This window comes from Cygnus olor, chromosome 13, assembly GCF_009769625.2.
Source record: "Cygnus olor isolate bCygOlo1 chromosome 13, bCygOlo1.pri.v2, whole genome shotgun sequence".
Lineage (NCBI taxonomy): Eukaryota > Metazoa > Chordata > Aves > Anseriformes > Anatidae > Cygnus > Cygnus olor.
The window spans coordinates 10,514,468-10,538,113 of NC_049181.1; the positions used below are offsets into that span (position 1 = coordinate 10,514,468).

The 23,646-nt window shown below is 51.1% G+C and overlaps 2 protein-coding genes across 3 annotated transcripts; both read left to right on the forward strand.

Annotated features, from left to right (window-relative positions):
• Nucleotides 1-361: 361 nt before the first annotated feature.
• On the forward strand, nucleotides 362-6,409 carry RBM41 (RNA binding motif protein 41). Its single transcript, XM_040572365.1, has 7 exons — nucleotides 362-623; nucleotides 743-859; nucleotides 989-1,181; nucleotides 3,187-3,391; nucleotides 4,485-4,858; nucleotides 5,327-5,474; nucleotides 5,804-6,409. The coding sequence occupies exons 1-7, from the start codon at nucleotides 616-618 to the stop codon at nucleotides 5,959-5,961; spliced, it is 1,203 nt and encodes a 400-aa protein (XP_040428299.1). The 5' UTR covers nucleotides 362-615; the 3' UTR covers nucleotides 5,962-6,409.
• Nucleotides 6,410-6,610: 201 nt separating this feature from the next.
• MORC4 (MORC family CW-type zinc finger 4) lies at nucleotides 6,611-21,798 on the forward strand. Of its 2 annotated transcripts, XM_040572363.1 has the most exons (16): nucleotides 6,611-6,749; nucleotides 7,134-7,266; nucleotides 8,323-8,540; nucleotides 9,311-9,458; nucleotides 9,932-10,094; nucleotides 10,262-10,390; nucleotides 11,899-12,018; nucleotides 12,700-12,791; nucleotides 13,842-13,940; nucleotides 14,298-14,426; nucleotides 15,977-16,051; nucleotides 16,272-16,332; nucleotides 17,806-17,987; nucleotides 19,940-20,639; nucleotides 20,856-21,139; nucleotides 21,589-21,798. In XM_040572363.1, the coding sequence occupies exons 1-16, from the start codon at nucleotides 6,668-6,670 to the stop codon at nucleotides 21,740-21,742; spliced, it is 2,769 nt and encodes a 922-aa protein (XP_040428297.1). In that variant the 5' UTR covers nucleotides 6,611-6,667; the 3' UTR covers nucleotides 21,743-21,798. The 2 variants fall into 2 exon arrangements, with proteins under 2 accessions (XP_040428297.1, XP_040428298.1); XM_040572364.1 differs by lacking the exon at nucleotides 20,856-21,139.
• The last annotated feature ends 1,848 nt before the right edge of the window (nucleotides 21,799-23,646 follow it).

Consider the following 23,646-nt stretch of genomic DNA (forward strand, 5'->3'; position numbering starts at 1 on the left):
TTTCCTGTAGTTTTTAGATGAGCTGCTTTTTGCTTTGTGCCTTCAAATGGTCCAGTAAGCAGGATTTTTAGTTGAAAAACATTAGGTATTTTTCAAGTAAACATTTAGTACCAAATTCAGTAGTGGAACATGTTCAGTTGCAAGGGTGGAGGAGAACATGTTAAAAAATCTGCTGTGAAGACTTAAGATGAAGGGTATTTTAATAACAATGCAGTTTATGCACATTCCATGGTGTTATTTACTCATTTACTGCATTAGTAATCGTGTATTTAGCAGAGCTGCCCCCAATTCTCATTTGCCCTTCATGCAGTGGGTGTGCTTTATATCTTTATATTTACTTTTTCTCTTCCCCCCCTCTTCCGTACATAATTATTCTCTGAAATAAAATGGAAGGGCTACCTCACTGTGATACTTCACTGATTTTATCGGAATCGTCGCTTTTGTCCTCGGGCCTGTTCTGCGCCGCGGCTCTGCCCAGGCGCCAGGCGGCGCTCGGTCCTCCCGCACTACGATTCCCAGCAGCCCCCGCGCGGGCCCGCCCTCCGCCGGCCGGCACGGCCGCTCGCGGGGGCTGCCGGGAGTTGGAGTCCCGGGCGGGAGGCGAGAACCGCGGCCATGCGGAGGTGAGCGGGCCGGGCCGGCCGGGGGGGAGCGGGTCGGGGGGGGGGTGGCATGTCGCTCCGGGAGCCGTGCCGGTGTGCGGGGCTGCGGGTGTCCCCTGAGCGCTGCCTCTGCTCCCCAGGGTCAACAGCAGCCTGGCCAGCGATGAGGTGCTCCTGGAAGACTTGGAGACGGAAGGCGAGAGGCAGCTGAAGAGCCTGCTCCAGCACCAGCTGGACACCTCCGTCTCCATCGAGCAGTGAGTCCCGACCTGCCCGGAGAGCCCTGGGGGGGGGGGGAGGGAAGGGTGGCCGTGCTGGGGGACAGCAGCGGTGTCACCTCGCCGGGGTTGGGGACCCTAAGGCGCTTCTGCCTCTTCGGGTTGCAGGTGCAAGTCGAAGCGGCGATGCTTTGCCCCCGCGGCTTTCTACAAGCCTTTTGGGGAAGAGGCTGCAGGAGCCCTGACCCTGTCGCAGTTCCAGGCCTTGCAGGAGAGCGACAAAGAGACCGCGGCTCTCCGCGAGCTGGGGCTCTCGGACCCGGAGATCCTGCTCTGGAAGAACCGGGCTTCGGCGGGGAAGGTGAGGCACGCTCTGCTCCATCCAAACGTGGTCAAGCCTCTCTAACCCCACAGAAAACCCTTTTCTACACCCTTTTAGAAAGCTCAAGTTCTTTGTAAGTCCTTCGGTGAAGGATGGCCACTCCGTGTATCTCTTGCCTGTAGCCAGCACTATCAGGCATTTTTTCTGGCCTGTTTTCTTTGGTTAAAGGGTCTGCGCTAAAAGCTGTGGAGGAAAGAAGAGTTGGTTCTTTGCACCACAGCAAGACCTGACTATGTTCCTGTCACAGGCCACCCTGATGGCCTTGAGCAAATCATTTCAGCTGTTCATACGCCTGAAAGACGGATTTAAAGGCTGGACCAAAGCAGGTCGTCTCCTTCCCCTGCCTTCGCCTCTTTCACATCCCAGAGACAAGGTGCTTTGGGGGTTATTCTGTCAGGTGTACTGGAGTGTCTTGCTCTTAATTTGGTAAAATAAAAGGTGCAAAATAGGACTTGGGCTGATCCTTGGCTTCCACCCATCTTCTACTCCTCCTCTTCCTGATCAGTAGCCATGTGCAGAAGGAAGCTGTCTGCAGTAATCATGGGTTTGCCTCTCTTCAGCTGAAGTCATTTCTTGCTTTGGTGTTTAAATGCAAACCCAGCCATGGTGGAGCCTGCGTTTAAACTTGGGTAATTTAAGAGTGAAAATAAATATCAGTGCTACAAGTTTGTTTGTTGTATTTGCTATAAAATTGGTTCTGGGGTGTTTAGAAATAAAGAATAGAATGGAAAACAGTACTCTGACAGAAGGAACCAGTGACATTAGAGTACGTTCTCTACAGCTCGTGAGAGGAGAAGAAAATGTAGAGAGCTCAAGTCCAGTAGAGATGTGCAGCTTTGTATGTGGAGGCCCCGAGTGAAAAGATTCCACCAAGGAGGAATCAGCTGAGACAGAGGACTCCAGATTGCCTGTGGAGCTCTCAGCAAGGTATCAAGTGTAGGCTGCTGTTACTTTCAGCTGCTAACTTGCAGATTTTTTGAAAACGAAGTGCTACAAATGATTTCCCAGAATTGCTATTCCATATAAATAGCCTTTTGTGCCCCAAAGAAGCCGTGAAACGGTGAATGGAAGTAGGGCAGATACTGGCCCAGGCAAGGAGGGAGAGAGAGCCATGGGAAGGTCTTTTAGGTTGTGAGCAGTGCAAGGAAAAAGCCTGATTTCTTGCCTGAAACAGAAGCATTTGCCACTAATTCTTGAACTGAATTTGAGAAAAGAAAATCCAGCTACAACCTCAGAAAAATGTATCCTTGGGATTCTGATAGAGATTGAGGTGGGGGCAGAAATGCCCCTCCAGGTGTTGGGGTATGTCACTGGGCTTTGGAGTGCAAGTCTGGTGAATCTTAGCAGTGCCCTGGCGCCATGTAAGGAGGTTTATTGTTCATACAGGAAGATTTAGTCTCAGCTAGGCTAGCTAGTCCAGCGTCAGAGGTGCAGGATCGGGATGGTTACTGAAAGCTGGCTTGTGTGAAGCTGACCAGGAATTTAGTCCTCAGCGTAAACCTTCCCTCAGGTGCCAAGCTTGGGGTCCACCTCTCAGCAGACAAGGTTCTCCAAGGGATGTGGGCATCGGACACCAAAAGCTTTGTGGAGGTTTAGGCTTGTGGATGCTATAGCTGTGGAAAAAGAAATGCCAAAGAGGAGTTCGTGCAGTTACTGTAGAGGGCTTTAGAAAATGCATGTAGCTGACAGAGATGGGGACTGCTGGGAAAGAGGACACAGAAACCGTAAGACTGAGGCTGGGGAAAGGAAAGCAGATCAGAAAGGTCGGGAGATAGGGGCTGTTTGTCCACTTCTCTCAAGAACTGAGGCTTTCTCAGTGCTTGTATTTCCGTCCTAACCTTGCAGTAACAGGACTTCTTGGTGAGCTGCAGTTTGGGGGATGGTTCCTAGCTCCAGGGCAGGAGAACGTGAAGGCTGGCTGCTGAACCAGCCTCTGAGGAGGAGGCACGTGCTGTGCCTGAGCAAAGCTGTGCCTGTCTTCCAGGGCTCTGGGCTGGGAGCGGCCCCGGAGGCCACGCAGGACCGACTCCATGCCATCCAGGAGAAGATGGAAGAGCGTCGGCGCATCCTCGCGCTGCCCCAGAGGTTTGCTGGCAGCAAGCAGTTGAGCCGGCGGGAGATGGAGATTGAAAATGCCCTCTTTCAGGGAACGGACCGCCACTCCTTCCTCCGGGCACTCTACCACCAAGGTTTGTGTGCTGGTGGCTGTTCCTGTCTCTGCTCCAGCAGGGAGAGATGGGTGCGTGGGGGTCCGACACATTTCCGTCTGGCTTTATGTCCCTGAAGGTGTTCTGTTTTGGCACCGTATGGGTGGGGGTATTTTCAAGGGTAGAAGAGAAGCAAAGGCACAGAGCAGGAAAGAGAAGTGACTTGTTAAAGGCCCTTCCTGGTAGCCCAGTAGCAGAGGTGGAAATGGAGGCCAGCTGCTGATTCCCAGTACCCTGACCATTGCATGACACCGCTTCTCACCTCAGCAGTGTTGTCTCCGAGCCAGTGGTTTCATTTGGCTTTCTGGATGGAGAGTCTGGTGTTGTTCAGAGTTGGTAAAAGCTGCTCCAGTCTGCTTTAGCTGGAGAAATGTACAGGCGTGAACCCGCTGGGATTTGTTTTTAAGACAAATAACAAACAAGATGAGGAGGAACTCCTAAACTTCATCTCCTATCTCCTAAAACACCACTTTGGTCAGTGTTTGCTCTATAAAGTACAGGTGCCCCAGCATCCTCTGTCCCCTTCTCCCTCCTTTGGTGTCAGTGTTGTGGAAGTTAGCAAAACTGAGAAGTGGCAAAGCTGAGGCTGGTAGGCTGGGAGATGTGCCCCTCATTTCCATGCAGCAAGTCCGTGGGATGGACTTTCTTTAAACCCAGGAGTTTAACGTGGTGTTGTCCCTAGAAACCAAATATTTATATTCCAAGTAACAGCACAGAAAGGTAGCATGGCACATCCTGGCCGTGCATGCAGGAGGAGCCAGGGTGTGGTGAAGGAATCGCTAGAATGTGCTGAAGTGTGGCTGCAGATAAGCTGCTGAGGTCAGCTCTGGAAGAAACGAGTGCTGCACCAAGCACTAGTGGTGGTGCTGCTCCTGTCTGTGGGTTTGTTCTAAGCAGGGACACCAGCACCTGCTGCCTGCTAGGGCTGCCCTTCCTATTTTAATTAACCCGCATGGAGGCTGGTTCAGGATGGGTTTTTTCCTGTTTTGCGGTCCCGTCTGTGTCTCTTTTGCAGTCTGCGTTTTGCAGGTGTTTGGTGGTGGTCACATTGCCGTGTTTCTCTGTTGCGCATTAGATGACACTCGGAGGATAACAGATGAAAAGGACCCCATGGTTCACCTGGAGAGTGTTTACCAAGAGCTGCTGAGCAAGCAGCTACCTGAAGAAGTCCAGCCAACCAAGAGTGACCCATGCTTGCTCCCTTCCCCGGCCCCACAGCATCCTGTGGTCGAGGAGTCATCGCTTCCAGACCAGGAAGAGCAGACAGACCAGGAAAAAAGTCCCAGCCTTCCTGCAGCAAAGCCCCATCAGTCCCCTCCAAGACCTGTGACTATAAAAGAGCCAGTGGAGTTCCTCCCAGAGGAGGAGATCTGCAAGAACCGTCTCTCAGAGGAAGAACTCCGAAATATACCCAGGTTTGCTTCCTACCATCCTGGAGAGCCCAACAAGGTATTTGGAGATGAACCATGATTTATTCACCTTCCCAGCCAGCATGCCCAAAAGCTGCTTCAGCAAGCAAAAGCTCCTCTTCGCTGCTGCATGGCTGCTGCCTGGAGGGTGCTTGCTTGATCCTGCCTGCCAAGGAAGAGCAGGGGGCTGCTGGCTCTAGTGGGAGGTTACACAGCTGGCAAACAGCTGTGCTGCAGACGCTAGCCCCTCCTGGCTCTGGCATGTCCCTAGACAAAATGTCCTCTCCCTCTCTGAGCCCTTCGGAGACTGGCTGTGACTTTATTTAAACTGTGCTTAACTGGTAGCTGGTGCTTGTGTTGTTTTATAAATATGGCAGATGGTTTATAAATACGGGATGGCAGAGTGGCTGAAATAATTCATACGTTTGAGGTGTACAGACTGGGAATGGGCTAAAAAGCATCTGTTGGCATGGCACAGGCCAGCTGACCCTGTCTCTCTCTGTTGCAGGTGCTGTATTTGAAGAACCTGGGCCCTCGAGTGACGATGAAGGACCTAGTGTCGTTGTTTGCTCGGTTCCAGAAGGAGAACAGCCCGCTGATCCAGTTCCGCCTGCTGAGCGGCCGGATGAGGGGTCAGGCTTTTATCACCTTCCCCGGTGAGTCGCTGCCTCCTGCCTCTCGGTTCTTCCCTGACTCCTGAAGGTGCCACATCTTCCCACCGGACCCTCGGCTGGTGCAGAGTCCTCTCTCCATGGAGCAGGAGGGGACTTTGCTCCCTTTCCTTCATATCATGGCATAGTCTTTGCTCTGGGCTGGGGGAGGATTCATCAAAACAGCGGGGATGCGTTCTGCTGCTGTATTTATTCAGCTGGAGAACCCCAGAACTGCGCTGGGTCACGGTGCAGACTGACGACGTGTGAGCACTGTGTGTGCCTGTGTCAGAACCTGCTGTGTCATCTCAGCCCATTTTGTTCTTTTCTTGCAGATATTCAGTCGGCCCAGGCTGCGATGCTGTTGGTGAACGGGTACATTTTGCAGGGGAAGCCGCTGGTGATTGAATTTGGGAAAAGCAAGGGGCAGCTGACAGAGGCAGACTCTGCCGCCCCCTGCTCCTCTGCTGGAGAGACCCCCCCCGCCAAGTAAGGGATGGAGGAGCGGGGACCTTGTAGGCTTGCATGGACCGTGGGAGCTTCTTGGTCATAACTGGGACAGCGAAGGACTGTTGGGAGTTAACGTGGCAGTCTGTAAATCTCAGAGTGGGGAAGGGAGAGAGCTGGGGATTTAGGATTTTGGAGGGGAGAAGCAGCTCTGTCCCAGCCTGAGCCAGCAGGGATGGCTTGGGGTGTTGGGGCTGGACTTGGCCTCTCGGAAGGGTGCTGAGGAAGCGTGGCTTCCCTCTGCCTTGATGGCACACGAGGACTTTCGTGAGGGCCTGGGCAGCGTGGGGCCTCCTACGTGCAGTCCTGTCACCGTCTGTACGCTGTTGGGCTGTGCGGGCTTTTTCCTCCCGTTCTACCTTTGTGTCTGCATTCTGCCTTTTGTGGCAACGAAGGGGAGGGGAAGCCACGTAAATAAATGCATTTATAAGGTATTCCTCTGAGTGCTCATTTACAAGTCACTGCAGCCACGCAGGGGCGAGGAACGTTCTGAGGCCCCAGCTGTGGCTTGGCGCCGGCCGCCGCCATCTTCTTGTACGGCGCTGGGCGCCGCCATGTCGCCCCGCCGGGGGAAGGAGGAAGTTAACGCTTGGAGCCGCCGGCCCGCGGGGGGGCCGCCATCTTGCCGTACGGGAGCGCCGCGCGGGGGCTGCCATCTTGTGGCATGCGGGGGGCCGTCAGGGTGCGGCGCGATGGCAGCCGCTGCCAGCCGTTACCTGCAGGGCTGCGGCTCCAGCCACGCGGGGCCTTTCAGCGCCGTGGCCGAGCTGCTCGGTAAGCACCGGGAGAGGAGCCTGGTGCCTGCCGGCGGTGCCTTTGGGCTCGGTTTGTGTCGCTCACCCCCCGTACCCCGGCGGTGGGGGCGCAGCTGTTGGAGCCCAGCCGCTCACCGGTGTCGCAGTGTCCCCCTGTGCTCCTGCCCTGTGGCTCTGGAGCAGCTCGGCCTCAGGGGCGGAAAAGATGTCCCTTGTCAGCAGTAGGGTTAGCGGGTGTGCCGCCCCTGCTTCCCTGGTGGTTGGGAGAGGTGCGGTCGGGAAACTGACCCGCTGGAATTGACCGGAGGGCAGGCAGGGTTTGGGAGGGAAGAAGGGCAATGTCCCATACCGCTTCCAGCCTACGTACCGTACTTCTCACCGCCCGTGGTTCTTCCTTCCCTAGACAGTGCTTCAGATCCCGGTGTGACAGCTAAGCTTCTCTGCATTGATGTTGTGAAGCTCAAGGGTCACCTTTGTTTAACTTTTACGGATAACGGGGCAGGAATGACTCCTCACAAGCTCCACCACGTGCTCAGGTAACGAGCCGCAAGCCCTCCCGCATCCAACTGCTGGGCTGCATTCTCCCAGCTGTCAGCATCACCACTGGCCTTTGGCTTCCGATTGTCAGCATCCAGCATAATGTGTGCACACGCAGGGAGGACGCTAGGTGCTACCCGTAGTGAGGAAAACACGACAGAATAAGTGTTCTTCTGAAGTCAGTCACAGGACAGCAGAAATCTGTTTTTTTCCTTTAACTGCCTCTTTCATGTTTTTAAAGAGGCTGCTGTGTTGCTGGCAGGTGCCCAGCCTGCACCTGAGGTCTCCCTTCTTGCTCTTCTGTCAGGCCCACTTCCATGTTCCTGGTGTCATCTGCATCTGCAGCATCTCCTTCCTCTCCCATGTCTGTCAGAAGTGCCCATGTGCACAGGGATGTCTCCTGGTGGGGGACGATCCTCACACCAGCCTCACACCAACTCACACATGGTTGTCTCCTGTCCCAGAATTGGTGCTGCTACAAAATATCCTGGCTTTGATTTTCCTTTATGAGTTGCTCCTTTTCTAGCTTGCTCTGTAAAGCATGGTCATTTCAGGGTTGGAAGTGGAGGGGTTAGGACCTGGTTATTTTTTTCTCTGACAATTTGATTTGATATAAACAAAACATGAGGGAGCAAAGCAGAGAAACTAACCTTTCTTGAAATGCAGCACACGCAAAGTCCACAGTTCTTCAGAAAAGCAAATGGGTTTCAGGAAATAAACAAAAAAATCAGGCCATGTCCCCTTCCTGCCCTGTATTGTGTGGGAAGGAGGAAAGAAATGCCCTGGGCTTGGTAATTTTTTCTGTACTTGCCTGTGAATCGAAGTGGGGGAGGGTGACAGAAAGCTTCAGGAAACCTGAATGAGGTACAGCAAGAGCAGATGGAAGCTCCTTGCAAAATCTTTCTTTTTTGGTAAGAGAGCAGAAAGCTGGTGATAGTAAGAAGGCAGGGAGGGAAGCAAAGCATTAAAAGCTGCTCTGGGGCAAACATGTAGTGGTCTAGGTTGAGATGTGGCAGATCCACAAAATAACAGTTTACTCCTTCCTGTGCTTTCAGCTTTGGTTCTACAGAGAAGACTGAGAAGAGAGACCACCCAACCTCTGGATTGAATGGAAATGGCTTCCAGTCTGGCTCCATGCGGCTGGGGAAGGATGCCATTGTGTTCACCAAGAATGGAGGCGCTCTCAGCGTGGGGCTCTTTTCCCAGACCTACCTGGAACTTGTACACGCTGAGGAAGTGATCGTCCCGCTGGTGCCGTTCAGCCAACAGAACAGTATCCTTCCTGGCCGAGTGGCTGAGCTGCTACTCTCATCCAAAGGGGCACCGGGGGGCAGCAGCACTGCCATGATGTTTGGAGGGATGGGAGTAACTGTAACAGCGCTGTACCTGGAGAATCCCTGCAGCAGGCCTTGCAGTTAATACACTGCCATCCAATATCGTTCCCTTCTGCTTGGGCTGGAACTTGTCATGTGTCTGCCTGGGGGCATCTGCTGCTAACCTGGCTCCTGGCAAGCCATTGCAGTCCTGCTCCCAACCTGTGGACTATCTGTTTCGGTCCCTTTTCCCCCATACAGACCCATGTATGCATGCCCTGCCCAGGAGCTATGCTCTCTGCTGCTTTTCTGCACCCATACTGGTGCTGCCTGGGGAATGCTAGCATATTTCTGGGCTGTGTTTCCTTCGTGCTGAAGGCATTTGATAATACACAGCTCCCCGGCACTGCTGGTACAGCCCTGCTTGTACATTGTCAGCTGGTATGGCATTATTGCCTTATGTCTGTGCCCTACCCTGCTTCAAACTTGTGTCGATAACACAGCTTGATGAGTGTTTTTCTTCAGAGCATCCTACTGTCATGTCTGTCCTGGCTCAGTCTTTGTCTAAGACCATCCTCCTGTAGTCTGCGTTGCGTCTCACATCTCTGAGAAATCAGGCCTGTGGCAAGCTCTTTGTAGCTGATTTTTTATTTTTTTTTTTGTCCTCCTGTGGCAAAAGGGAGATAGGTGGAGAGGGCAACTCTGTTCTCCTTGACCGTGTGGCTTCTAGAGAAAATAATTGTTACTGAAGACTCTCTGCTCAGCCTGGAGGCCATCCTGGAGCATACCCTGTTCAACACTCGTGAGGAGCTGCTGGCACAGTTCGATGACATTCCAGGCAAAAAGGGCACGCGCGTCCTCATCTGGAACATTCACAGGTATGGGGCTGGGGTGCGCGGTGAGGCAGCAGTGCCCCCTAAGCATGGGGAAGAACTGATAGCAGAGGCAGCTTCTGGACAGTCCTTGGCCTGGGTGGTCTCGGGCTGCTTTCATCCAGTCTGGCTGCTGGAGGAACAACTGCAGGGGTTTCCCCCTTCTCCATCGGGATGACTGAGTGCTTGGGATGCCCCGCTGTGAGTTAGAGGGATGGCTCTAGCTGTCTGTCACACCTGTGCAATGGAAAACCTTCATTTTCTGTGTGCCAAGACTGCTCTGAAGTGTTCTGCTTCTTTGGTGTTCTGCACTGAAACGTCTAATTAAACAATTGACTAATGAGATCCGTGGGGCGTGGGAAATAAGCTGGTTTATCAGCTCCTCAGGAAATTCCCTTGGGACCCTGATACGGAAGAGCAGACTGGGGAGCTGATGACTGGAGAAGATTGTCCTTATTTTTGTGTCTGGTGTTTTTCAGAAATAAAGATGGGAAGCCGGAGCTGGATTTTGATACAGATAAGCATGATATTCGCTTAGCTGACTTCCTTGCAGACGGTGCAGAGATTCCAAGGAGAAAGGGGCTGCGCTGTCAGGAGGAGGTTCAAGAGTTTCCTGCCCCGGAAATGGAGTACTCGTTACGGGTAAGTTGATGAGGGCTGAAAGGGAGCAGGGCGGCCTTTCCCTGAGCTTGTTATGCACATGAGCTGCAAAAACCATGAAATCCAAACTAGATTTTGGGTTCACCTGGAAAAGGTTACACGAGACTAGAATTCTGCTTCCTGTTGCGTTGTGCCGTCCCTTCTCGTAGGCATACTGCAGTATCTTGTACCTGAAGCCTTGTATGCAGATCATCCTGCGGCAGAAGAAGGTGAACGCTCAGCTGATCACCAAAAGCTTGGCGAACACTGAACACGATCTATACAAGCCGAGATTCTCTGTATCCTTCCTGACGCCTTTTGGCATTGCTCCCTCAGTACATGGTGGCAGTTTACCCCAACGTCATGGCTAGGCTTAGGCCTTGTCTAATGCATAGAGGAACTCAAGAGTTAAATGAACAGAGAGGCTGAATTATTTTCTTCTTCCCATCTCCTGGTCATGTTTGAGAAGCCAAGTCCTGATGTGAAGCTTAGAAAGGAGCTTTCAAAGCTGCTTCGACTGGAGCCGTGGATACCAGGGCTGAGGGGTCAAGCTGCATGTCAGCCGGTTCCTGCTGTACCCCAAAGGTAATGTCTTGTGGTAGGGCAGAATGACACGGAGAAGGACTTGAGGCTTCTTCTGCCTGGTTAGTTCTGCTTTGAAAATACCTTCTAAAAGATTGATGTGCTTTTGGAGAACAGTGCCCACAGAGCACAGACTATTATCCCCAAGTCAAAGCCAAGTGCAGAGAAAAATTTTCCCTTCAAATCTCTCCCAGAAAGAACTTTGCATATTTTTTTTTTTTTCTTTTCACTTTATTTTGAATTACGTCTGAGCATCTTTTACCCCCCTTCCTCCCACGTGCTTAACTGGTGGTTTGGGGTCCTGAATTTCTGTGCTTACATTAATATGAAAACATTGATCAAATATGAAAAGACTTTATTTGCTTAAATTCTCTACTTACATACTTGCTTCAAAGGCGCTTTGTCCTTGCATAACCAATGTGCGTGAAATAACAGCTCGTCACGATTTGGAGTTTAATATCTGCTGTGTACGTATGAAGTGGCATTGTACTGAAAAGCACACGATGACTATGTACATTGCAAAGACATGAACTCTGACTTTAAGAAATAAGCAAATTAGAATGTATTTAGACAAAAAAAAGGACAGCTAAATATTTTAATCCTAATACCACAGTTCCCTATCCGAGAGCAGTCTATCTGGAACTGAGTTCATGTAACTGCAGTCTGCTGAAGGTGAGCTCTTCCTTCTTTGATGGACTTTGGTGTCATTATTAGTTGTTAAGATTTCTGCAGCCCTGACTGAATGTGCTTGTTTCGTTTTGTAAACACTGGTTGCTTATCTTTTAATCGCAAGTAAAATTACTAGTCATTAGTTATCTTGTTTGTGATATACTCAGAGGCAGCTTCCTTGCACAGATCTGCCTGTTCTATTATCAGGGCAATGTAAATGACTATCAGAGGTTTTATTAAAGCTATAACCAAAGCATATTTTGACTTGGCAGGAACAAAGTGACTCCACTCAGTACTGCTGTATCCAGCTCACCTTCAGTCAGTTACACTTGTTCTTATCTGATTGTTGGCTGCGTGCACGAGGTGGTTGTTGGTAGGCCGAGTGCTGTTTTCCTCCCGAGGAAAGGAGGTGGCGTGCTGAGGAATGCAGCGTGGGCTGCTCGATCCTGCAGCCTCTCTGGTGTGCTTCACTTCTTCCTGCGGAACTCATGTGCATCTCCCCTACTCCTCCTCTAGGGCTTGTTGTTTCTTTCTTCCTTGACATGTTTTCCCTCAGAGCGAAAGGGTGAAGATCACCTTTGGATTCAACTGCAAGAACAAAAACCACTATGGGATCATGATGTACCACAAGAACCGGCTCATCAGATCTTATGAGAAGGTGGGCTGCCAAAAGAAGGTGAGTGGCTGGACTTGTCTTTTAACCCTTTTTATATGGGAGAGGGGGGAAAAAAAAGGCTTGAAAGCAGCCTTGTATCTACTTTGCACAGTGTTCGGAGGTGAACTAAGGGACCTGATGTCAGAGGCCATGTCCCTAGGATCAGATCAGTGTGTGTGTCTGGACAGCAGGTGGTTGTCCAGGTTTTAGTTAACTAGGAATGTCCTGCTGCTGTTTAATACTGCTGTGGCTGGAGGTGCTACCAGAGGACAGGCAGGCTTGCCTGTCTTCCAGGGTGGTCCCCAAATGGTGATCTGCTCTGGCAGGATAGCCTGCACCCCATCAGGAAGCTGTCTGGGGAGTACTGAGTTCTAGCTGTGGCCTTGCAGCAGTATCTCAGAGCTATGGCACACCTTGGAGATGACCGTCGTAGCCTTGAAAGTTCTCATCTGTCAGTTAAGCCAGCATGTGCTTTCCTTTCTGGAACAAAAAGCTTCAGTATATGCTCAAAATACCCTTATGGCATGGGGTTTGTACCTCATACGTGCTGCTGGCCTGCAAGACACAGGCCATGGTGTTGCCATCAACCTTTGTATCACAGGATTTGGGGCATCTGCACTCCTCAAAGGGCTACTTTCTTTTTCGTTGTGAGCAGAACTGGCTAAAGCAGTCCTTTCCTTTTGTTTCTGTCCCCCAATGCAGGGGGAAGGTGTAGGTGTGATTGGGGTAATTGAATGCAACTTCTTGAAACCAACACACAACAAACAGGACTTTGAAGAAAGCAAGGAGTACCGGTAAGACAGACCTTTGCCCGGGGATGCTGCTTGGAGAGGGCTTTTCTGTGATACAGCCTTTGTTCTGAGCACTGCACGTGTTCTTAGGTCTGTTTATTCTGAAGTAGCTCCAAATTAGACCATTTTTACTTTCCCTATTATGCCTAGAGATCATGGAGAAATTTGTCCCGGAAGTCTGGTGCAAACATGGAGCCCTGGGTTGAGGAAAGGACACGGTGTCTGTGTTCCGTCAGGTCTGGCATCCATGCTTGTTCCCCCACAGGAGTCCAGCCTTGCAACTGGACTCTGTTTGGAACAAAATAGAGTTGAGTGGAGTCTGTGACCATGTTCACTTTAGCAGAGCTGCCCAATCTAGGAGCAGACCTCCAAAGCCAAAAAAATAAAGTTGGATGCTTTCAGGGAGCCTCCAGTAAAGGGGTGCAACAGAAGGAGGCGACATCCTCCCTCTGGGCACCAGCCCCTGCTCTCCTGGGGTTGCAGCACTTTGGGAAGTGCTGCGCCTGGGGAAGGGGACTTGTGGCAACTAAAACTTGTGACAACTTTAAGCAAGACGGGGGCAGAACAGGCCAAAGTAGGTTTGTGCAGAACTAATTGGGGTGGGTCTAGCCAGGCCTCCTTAGTTGCAGAGGTGTGGAATGGCCCTTTGACGCAGTCTAGCATGTTTGTGCTACCCGCAGGTTTGTGGCCAGAGGGAATGGCTCCCCGTGTGCTGTGCAGCCCATGGGTCCCCAGGGAGGCCAGGTTTTGCTCTGGTTTTCATGGGAGGTGTATGTGACTTTGAATACCAAAACTGACACACCCCAGAGAGGATCAGGAAGGGTTTGAGGCAGTGGAGCAGCTCTCGGGGATGGCCTGATATTTTTTATGGTGATATTGGTCCATTTTTGGCAAGTGTGGGGTGGGTGACAAAGTAGGGTCAACCTAAAACCTGGAATTGCAAGTCTGAATCAAGACCCTGGGGAAGGGGGTTGTTTTTGCCCTGGTTGTTCCTTGTTCTGCCCATTGTGCCAGTGGGATTTGTCCGACTTCTTATGGAGTTCTTCCTTCCAGACGGATGATCTCTGTGCTGGGACAGAAACTCAACAACTATTGGAAAGCAAAGATGCAACAGATGAACTTGGGAAACGTGGATGCAGCTTGTGTAATAGCATAAGGACCAGCTTGCCACTGCTCTGATCTTTTCCAGCATTAAAAGCCCCGTGTTTTCCTCAGCCAGCACGAGATGGGGATGTGCCACCCGGAGGGACAGAGGCTGTGAGGGGGTGACAGGACCCCTCCTTCCTGTAGGGAACTGAAATGTGAACCTGGGGAGTTAGGCCCTGTGGTTACTGGGGGGATATCACACCCTGGGCAGGCTGTCCATGGGAGAGCAGAGGCGTGCTGGCTGCCCCAGACCATTCCATGTGCTGTGCTGGGATTGCCTTGGGATCAATGCTCGTTCTGAGCAGCCTTTCCTGGTGTTTATTCTGCACTTGAGATACTCAGACTGAGTGTTGGTTTTTGCAGAGACAGACCAGACCAGATATGGGTACAATGTGAAGAGTGTCTGAAGTGGAGGAAGCTCCCTGACAGAACTGACCTTACATCGTTTCCAGAAAAGTGGTTTTGTCATCTCCATCCCCTCCACAAATACAGGTAAGGGACTCGCAGGTTGAATCCTGAGTGACTTTTCTCCATGCCATCACACATCTTTGAAATACAAATGGTTTCTGCCAAATGCACGAGTTCCTGCTTTCCCTCCACATACCTGTGAATATACGTATTTCTTAAAACAGACGGTGTTAAAATAGGAACCTATTTCAGTACACGCTTGCTATGGTCACTGTCTGATCTCTTTTTCCTGATGCATTTAAAATGAGACTGAGCAGCGGAAGCTGGCCATTTAAATTAAAAGCACTTCTGTAGGAGTGGGTGGGTTTTAGTTAAATGTACTGATTGAATTACAGCCAAATGTTAAACCCGCTAATAACAAAATATGGTTTCTCGTTGAGATCTGCTGACCTATTGGAAGATAAAAAAAGCTTCGCCTCCTTGCTAAGGATATCAGCTAAAGTGCTAAGCAGAAAGAACTGATAGACTTGGGACTGAGACCAACTGTCTAGATTTTACTGAAGGAACATCCTTTCCTCTGATGAACAAATTCTGGAGTGCAACCAGTTTAAATGGCTGAACCGCCTTTACCCACTGAAATTTGGCATTCCACAAAGATAAATAAGATAGCCTTCATAATATTGTTATGGAAATCATTTGGCTTTGGAGGGAGAGGGTAAGTTTTTATGGCATAGGAAGTAGATAATAAAGCCACTTTTCAACAGAGAAAGCTAATAAAGGAGTGGCTCCGTTTAAAGCTGCTTGATATATTAAAAGTCTGTGATCTGGGAGAGGAAGCAGCATAGATTACAGATTTGAGACAGTTCTTTGTCAAGCCATACAAATGGACTGTGGGATTTGTGAGTACCTTCAGAACGACCTGGTTCAAGTGAGCAATCACACAGCAAGGTAGTGGCAGAGCAGAGCAGGCAAGTAAGTTACTGTGGAAGGAGTAATTAGGATTGCCTAGGTGTACAGATCATTTCTAAATTAGCGTTACCGGCTGAGGAGGGAGACCTAAGAATGTGTTTAACAGTTCAGTGGAAGCATCTGTGCACTACTTGCGACTGTCACAAAAGTGATGCTTACATTTATTTTTATTGGCTTTGAAAATCTGTGTATGCAGAATTTGTACCCTGTGCTTCGGGACATCCCTGCAAGCGCATAGCGGTGCACAGAGGGAACTTTCCTGTTGTCCCGTGGCTCGTGACTGTGACAGTTTCTCTCCTGTGAAGCAGCTGCTATTAGTGGTCTACGCTGCCCACGCTGGCTGTGATGCATTCCTCTGTCAGCTCGAAACCGAAGCAGAACTGGCTGGCATACTATATAGTGGGCTGAACTCCATCTCGTAGTCCGTACTTTATTGCTCTTCATCTATGTTATTTTGTGACTCAAGTGGCTCTTTTCCATTTAGCGTTTCAGCACAGAAGCATTTAACTTCTTCAGTTATTCTCTTGATCCTCTTTTATCTGAAATCCTAAAGGATTAGCGATGTTGCTGAGCTGTCCAAACAGTGGAGATTTTTGATGGCTGAGGGGAGTCAACCCGTTCTTTCACACACTCAAATATGGTTGACCGGTTGACTGCTCTTGTAGAAGCTGTTTGGTGCCCGAGGAACTGGAACACAGTGATGAGAACAGCCCCAGATACAGGCAGAAATGCAGGAAGCGGTGAGTATATCCAGTTCTACTTTGCAGCTCAGCTACCTTGAGCAAGAAGTGGGGAAAGGGAGGCATTGGGTGTCCCTTATGCAGCAGTGGCACATGGTTCTAATGTGGGAGATGTCTGCTGCGTTCCTCCTCTATCCCATTCTTCTCCTGGCAAAAGAACGTTATACTCCTCAGTATGACAGCAAGAAGAAACTTGCTTTTTTTCCCTTCTGTGTTCTAGGGAGCAGAGTGGAGAGGAAAAGAGAAGGTCATCATTGTCTGAGGAGAGTGTGGAACAGCAGGTGAGGCAGGTGGGAGAAGGCTGCAAGAACCAGCACAGGGAAAGCCTTTGTGCTTGATGCTCTAGGGCTTGGCAGGTTCTTACCCCTGCCCTGCTGTTGTTCGCATTCCCCCAACAGGAGAGACACCAGCACGTGATGTCGGAGCATCGGATAAAATGAGACCTTAATTTTTATCTGCCTACAGCGTAGAAGTGCTTCGAACTCTTAACAGTAACAGGGACCAAGGCAGTTCCTGACCCTGTCCTGCCACTCCTGTCTGGAAGAGGAGAAACAGAGCAGAAAGCTTCCTGCTGCTTTTTCTGGGGTTGCAGGACAGGTTCTGTGTGGCCTCCTCTCCTGTTTGCAGGTTAACTGGCTACATAAAGACTCCGATGTTTTGAGTTTTCCGGAGAACTGTATTTCGGACACGGCTGCCCAGAATGGGTTCTCTGGGCAGCTCTGGACACTGCAGCATGCGATCAGGTTGGCCATCCTGTAGGGACAGCTCCCTCCCAACACTCACCGTAGTGTTCAGATGCCTTCCTGTAGCCCTGCAGCTCCAGCCCAGTCCCTCTGTGTGCCGTCTTCCCAAAGACACCTTCATGTCCCATGCCTTCAGTTCTGCACACCTTCATGTCTTTTTCTCAGTTCATTGGAAAGGGCAAACCTGGTAAGGACAGGGGATTTCTCTTCCTCCTTCGCACAAACCATTTTTCTGCTGTGCACCATCTCTAATAAACTTGCCTAGTGCAGACCACTTATGTGAATGAGAGTTCGTTCGCTGTCATAGAGAGTCTGCCCTGATTTGAGCCTTGGAGGGTTTCTGGGAGTAACTCTGTCCTCACTCACGTTTGTCGTCTCTTCCGTGTTGTGGCATCCGGTTCTTCTTTCTCCGCTTTGCTCACGTTTCCTCCACGACATGGTAATTTCATGTTATTCCAGGTGCATGGATGTAGAGGCAGTGTGTCTGTTGCACGTTTGTCTGTAATAAGCGTGAAGGCTCTCACTGCACAGCTGCAAGTGCTTTGTCAAAGCACAGAGGAACTAACACGCTGTTCCCAAATCAAGGAGATACGCTTCTGCAGCCTGAAACACCACCTGTGCTTCCGTGGTACGGGGCGGCGGGGTGGCAAGGGAGCGGTCATTACTTTGTGGCCAGTGACTGCATACATTCGTCATGAGTCAGTTAACTGCAAGGAGGCCAGGTCGCAGCTGGCAGAGCTCCTTGGAGTGGTGTCTGTTGGGAACAAGACCGGCCCCCCGTAGCCAAATGGATATTAGAGGGACTGGAAACTGATCCTTCCTGGCTGAGTCCCAAGGATCGTTGTTGCTGGGGTGTATTGATTTTAGTACCTGTCTGGTGGAACCTGCTCGGAAGGGACTTGGTTGTCTCACTGCGCGTCTTTCCTCTTGGCTAAGTTTTGGTTTCCCCCAGTGCAGCTGATGTATCGAGGGCTGTTGTTTTACACTTCTCAAAGTTCATTTCTTCCCCAGGTGTCACCCCCTGCATCAGTGTCATTGCCTGCTAAAACCAGCAGTTTCACCTGCGCCGGGAAGCTGGAGCCTGGGGAAAAGGACGCTCACGGGACTGATGCCTTTTCCCTTCCTCTCAAAAAGATAACCGCAGTCCAGGGAGAAGATGGACCTCGGGAGCGAGACAGCTGCTTAACAGCAGGGTAAGTGGTAATCGGTTGCGTGCTTCTGCCCCACCCGTGTTCTTTCTTCTGCCCACGTGTTGGGATCCATTCTGAGGTCAGCGTGGAAGGTCTTGGTGAGGTGCAGTTCGTTGGAAGTAGTGTGCTGGCCAGAGCCAGTGGATCTGTCCTTATCTGTCCTCCCTTACTGGGAGACTGGTTTGCAGGGCTCAAACACTCCTTCATCCTCCTGTATCCCCACAGAGAAGGTGAGCAGGGAGGAACTGAGGGAGGATCAAACTGATGGTTTTAAATCCTCCAAGTTTCAGCTCGGCCAGTGGCCTGTCCATGTCGGTGTTAACACCTTCACACCCCTTGGACTTAAATTAATTTCCGTCTTTACAGTTCTCCAGCCCCATGTTCAGTCTGAGTGGCAGCTGATGCGACTGCCAGAGCCAGAGCATTCAGCTCTAGGAATCGCTCTGTACAGAGGATGTTTCTGTCCAGGGGAAGCTGAAGACCACGTGGCTTCCAGTACGAAAGAAGGTTTCTGGAGAAAATAATTTCTCTAAGTCTCACATTCTCTTAAAGTATTTTTATTGAGATATGGTTTATTTATTTGTATGTTTTCGAATTATCTTCCTTACCCGCTCCCGGGCTGTTTGTAATTCTGTAAGTGCTGACACCGTTAGTGCCTTTCAGGAGGGAGCAATGTGGCCTTTTTCCCACACGGTGGCACTGCCAGCCTGCCTCTGCCCCGGGTGGCAGCCTGGCCGAGGGGCAGCCTCGCCACGTCCTGCATTTCTCCCTGTACGGCCTCTGGGCTGCATCAGGGCAGTGCCTTGGGGCTGCCGGGGTACTTTTAGAGAATGGGTGCGATGCGCTGAAGTGGACCCTCACATTTCTCCCTCTCTCTGTGGGATCGTTTGCACGCGACGCAGCTGGTTAGAGTATCGCGGATCCGGCTGGCCTTATGCTTTTCTGTGCTGGGATCTCTGGGGGGGAGAAGCCCAGTAGATTATACCAGGTTTGAAAACATTGTTTGATAATAGTCCCGCTCATCACTAGCTGACTCCGAGTAGTAATTCTCAAAGCTGCCTCTCATTGTGGGGCCAAACGCCTGCTGCTACTCCAGTTATTCCTGTCTTAGCTATTCCCTGGCCCCTCTTATCTCTCCACTGCTGTCACATTGAACTGTTTTTTCCAGACAAGCTCTCCAGAGCACCTCTAACAAGCTCCACCAACATCTTTGCACTCCAACCCTGCTCATGCCTTCCAACATCCCTTTTACCCTCCGCTCTGCTTTTTTCTGAGCTCCTCCTTGTGTCCACATTACCTGTCCTGTCATCTGTTTGCCCAGCGCTGTTGGGAATCCACCAGAGGGCCTGGGACGTGTCACAGACTCGCGAGTAGACTGGCCTTTCCCTTCCTGAATTTGGCTGTGTTACAAACGGGTCGGGCATCTGGGGCTTCGACAGGTGCAAGATCTGGTTGGGTTTGTGGACAAACGTCCTCCAAATGATTTTATAGCTGGAGAAACTTAGAGTGGCAGCCCGTTGGGAACAGACCTGCCTGGCATGTGAAATGAAACGCATTTGGCAAATGAATTTCAGGTAGGACGTTTAGCACACTTCTGAATTGCTTTTTCCGGGGACCACAGATGGGGGACGGGCAGTGGGGCTGGCTGGTAGGGAGCCAGGATCTTTCAGCTCCGTAGGCCTGATGTGTCCCCTGCTTGAAATGGGCATGACAGCTACCAGTTGTAAGGGGAGAGAGGGAGTGTGAGGAGCAGTATGGTGTGAAAGACAGATACCACGAGTTTTCCTTAGCGGCGACGCCTTGTACTGGGCAGCAAACACCTGGCCAGGAGGAGGATTGATCCCCGCAGTCAAGAGCTTGATAGTGTGCTACAGTTGCAGCAGCTACTGAGGTCAGCTGTGCTGTGAACTGGAGACGCTCCTGCCTGCTCTCACCCCCGTTTTTTTGTTTTCCAGCAAATCCAAGTTGACCAAAAAAGAAGAAATACTGGAGAAGTCTGAGAACATAGTGGTGGTTTCACCCCCAGACCTGACTTCTCCTAGCCCCCGTTCTTCCTCTCTTCAGAAGAGCTTTGTGTTACCTTACCGAGAAAGGGAAAGCCTTTTGTGCAGAAAACAGGAGGATGTGAATGTAGGTGGCAGCTTGCACACTTGTGTGCTTGAAGAGCAGCTGGGCACCAGCCTTGCTAACAGTGTGTCACGCTGGGAGCGATGCTGCCTTGAGGCATTGCCCAGTAGCTCAGCAGAAGGTAAGAAGAAGACTGACGTGATCCAAAGGGGGCAGAAAGAGCAAATGCCAAAATTGAAAGCGAAAAGACGGTCTGCAGACATGAGTGTTTGTGTCAATGCATGCAGGAGCGCAAAGGGCGTAGACAAGAAACCTTTTGTGCCAGTTGTCAGTGTTTTGAAGGCTGCTACGGGTGGTGGAGCTCCCATTCAGCTCTGCCCTTTTGGATGGAAGCAGAGACTTCACAAATTAAAGGTGGAGAAAGCCCCACACCTCAGTGATGGAGACAGAGGAGGAGAAGAATTGCAGGTCCTCAACACCCAGGAGCAGGAGGGTATAACAGAGCAGGAGGATGTGAGAAGAGCAGCGGAGAACACCTCTGTGGAACTGAAGAACATTTCTGCGGAGAGGGATTTGCTTCGGTGCAAGGTAACGAATATGCAGCTGTGTATCCCTGCTGGTTGGGAGGGTTTCGGAGAAGGTGGGTCAAAGAGGAGTGAGGAGGAGACATGACGTCTGCATAAAGAGTGCATTGGGCTTTGTCCTTGATTTGCTGACTCTTAACTCTTCCTTCGGGCCTGGCAAAACTCATTTTACCTTGCTGACTGATACCATTCCTGTGCGTGCACCCTCCTCGCATTTCAGGTGGAGGAAATTGAGCGTGAGAAGTGTTGCCTGAAAACAGAATTATTGAAAAGCCAACAGGAACTGGCAACGCTCAGACCTCAGAAGGTGGAAGGCTTGTACTGGGGCGAAAAACACACGGGTTACTGCCAAGCTGAGCTGCAGGAGCTGAAAGCAAAGCTGGCGAAGTCCACAGAGGAGAAGGCTGAACTGATGGAGAGACTCAAGGATACAGAGAGGCACTTAGAGGCGCTCAGGGAGGCACAGGTTTCCTGCAGGGGCCCAGAGAAAGACGATGTGAAGAGGTCAGAACAGTGGGCTGGCCCTTTGGCAGTCCCCATCATCCCTAACGTGGGGGGAGAGGGCAGGAGTAACCATGGGCTGCCATTTCCGTGGGACGCTGCTGCCCTGATACTCGTCACGCTGCTGTGTAGGTAACGGGATTATAGCTGAGGATCCTGCTGCTGTGAGGAGGTAGAATCAGCAGAGGAATCCACGTAATTTGATGAGGCTTCAAGGATGCCTTACAGAAAAGTGCTTTGTCCATGCAGTGTCAGCGCTACACTGTGGCGCATTGTTGCTGGATCCCTCCCACAGTGTTGGGTCTGTAATGGAGATAATTATGGGATGGAGCTGGAAACCCCAGTGCTCGTGGTACTTCTAGCAGGGAAGGTGGCAGCTGTGTCTGCGATGGGAGGTATCGGATCCAGGCGCTCACCTCTGACTCCTCTCTTGGCTTTTCTCTCGCCCACAGTGTTACGGAGAGACTTAAGAACCTGCGTAGGAACGTGAGCTGGCTCCTCTCGCTCATCCTCCCCCACTTGGAGCTCCGGGATATTGACTTTGAGTCAGATCAGGTGGATGAGATCTTGCAGACCATACTGGAGGCAAACCGCACGCAGGAGTAGCCATCTCTCTGCTGCCGCTGGGCCTTTCGTACATCATCAATAAACCCCTGGTTTCTTCACTCGTGCTCCTGGTGGTCATTGTGGTGGGGCAGGAGGTTCTCTTCCTCACCCTCCCCTGCTCTGACAGGACCTGCTTTCTGCTCTCTGTCGCTGGAGGCTGGGTTTCCTCGGGGGCTGGGAACCTGGAGGTGTTGTGAGCCGTGGGGATGGCACAGGCAGGGCTCTGAGCACGGTTAGCGGTCGGACACTGCCGGGGGACAGCGTGATGGCGAGGTTCTGGGCCCTTGCACTCGGGGAGGCGGCCTTGAGTCCGCGCTCTCGATCAGCCCACGCAGCAGCTAAACTGGGTCCCTGCCTGCGTATTCCTCCCGAGTGCATCTGTTTGTTTGTTAAATAATGTAGCAACACAAGGTTCCTCGAACTAAATTTATCTCTGTATGTAGCTATGGGAACAGTTGGTGGCATGGTGACGTTGGGGCGTGCAGTCAGATCTGCGAGGCTCCGGGCTAGCGTGGCTAAGGCAGCTTCTTTCAGCAGTAGCTGTCCTGTGGGGGGAGCTTCTCCTTTAAACTTTCTTTTCAGGCCTGCTTTCCTGGCTCTTTTTTAGCCAGCTGCACGTCCATCCTTTTGGCTCAGGGAGTGCAGACGAACATGATGCAGACGTCGGTTTCGAGAGCAGCCAGGTACGACGCAGGAGAAGGGTCACACGGACCAAAGGATGCTGTAGCTCCCTGTCCTGCCTCCAGCAGGCTTCAGAGGAAGAAAATAAGGGCAAGTGCATGTGGCAGTCCGTCAGTATTGTTCAAGCCTGTGTTTATCTCCGGTTGAGAAGCTTCCCAAATCAAATGTGGTGTCCTGCAGGTGTAAAATGACTGGCTTAAAGGAGCTGAGGAGAACCCCTCTCAAATTCCCGCATCCCCTGTTCTTGCTGAAGGACACATCCTTCTCGGGCACATTCTCTTGGTGGGCCTGGAGGCCAGGGCGTGTGTGTGTGTGTGTGGCCAGCACAGCTTTGCTCTTCTGACATGGCTTAAGCACTTCATTTATCCTGCGAAGGCGTGAGACCACATGACAGAAACTGCTCAGGTGGTGTCACCAGCCACGTGGTGTGTGTTGCCTGAAAGTCAGGAGTTGAGCAACCCGGCTGTGTGCACACAGCGTGCCTCATCCCGCGTGCTGAGGACTTTGCTGCCTCCTTTTCCCCTATGGCTGGGCTTGCATGCAGTACTGCACAACTGACTTTCGCTGTTGCTGGTGCAGGCAGAAAGGATGTTATCAATACAACTGTGGGTTTTTTTTCTACAGTCAGTAGGTACTGTGCCTGTGTCTACGATTTTTGATTTCCTGTCCTTGTGTTTGAATCCTGCTCTGTTTCTAGCTCATGTTTCCAGATCTCAGATCGGCGTCTATGAGCTGTCTTGACATTTTCAGATTGAGCCGTCTGCTGTGTTTTCAGGTCAGTCCTGCAGGTGGTAACACTTGAGTTTGAAGGTAGCTCCCTTATCTCCCTCCATTCATGGTTTGAAGGCAGCGTTTCTTATCTCCATTTATGTTTGCTTTTTTTTTTTTTTTGTTTTGACATCTTGCCAGCTGGTCCTCAAACCACAGGATAACACCCCCATGGCATTTAATCTTCAATAGAGCTATTGAAGAGATCAAATCTCCACCGGGATATCACAATGAATTGAAGTTTCCTTTCACAGCGTTTGGGACACTTGCATGAATTTTACAGTTGCGTGGAGTACAGTTTTGCATAGCCAGAGAGATCGTGGGGAGCTGTCATGCTTCTGGCCGTGCTGGGAAGTTTTATACCATAAGCTAGTCATCCTTTGAATCATCTGCCGTGGGAAGGGGAAGAAACGGAGCTTTATTTTCTTCTCCAAAGCTGCTGCTAAAGCAGGAAA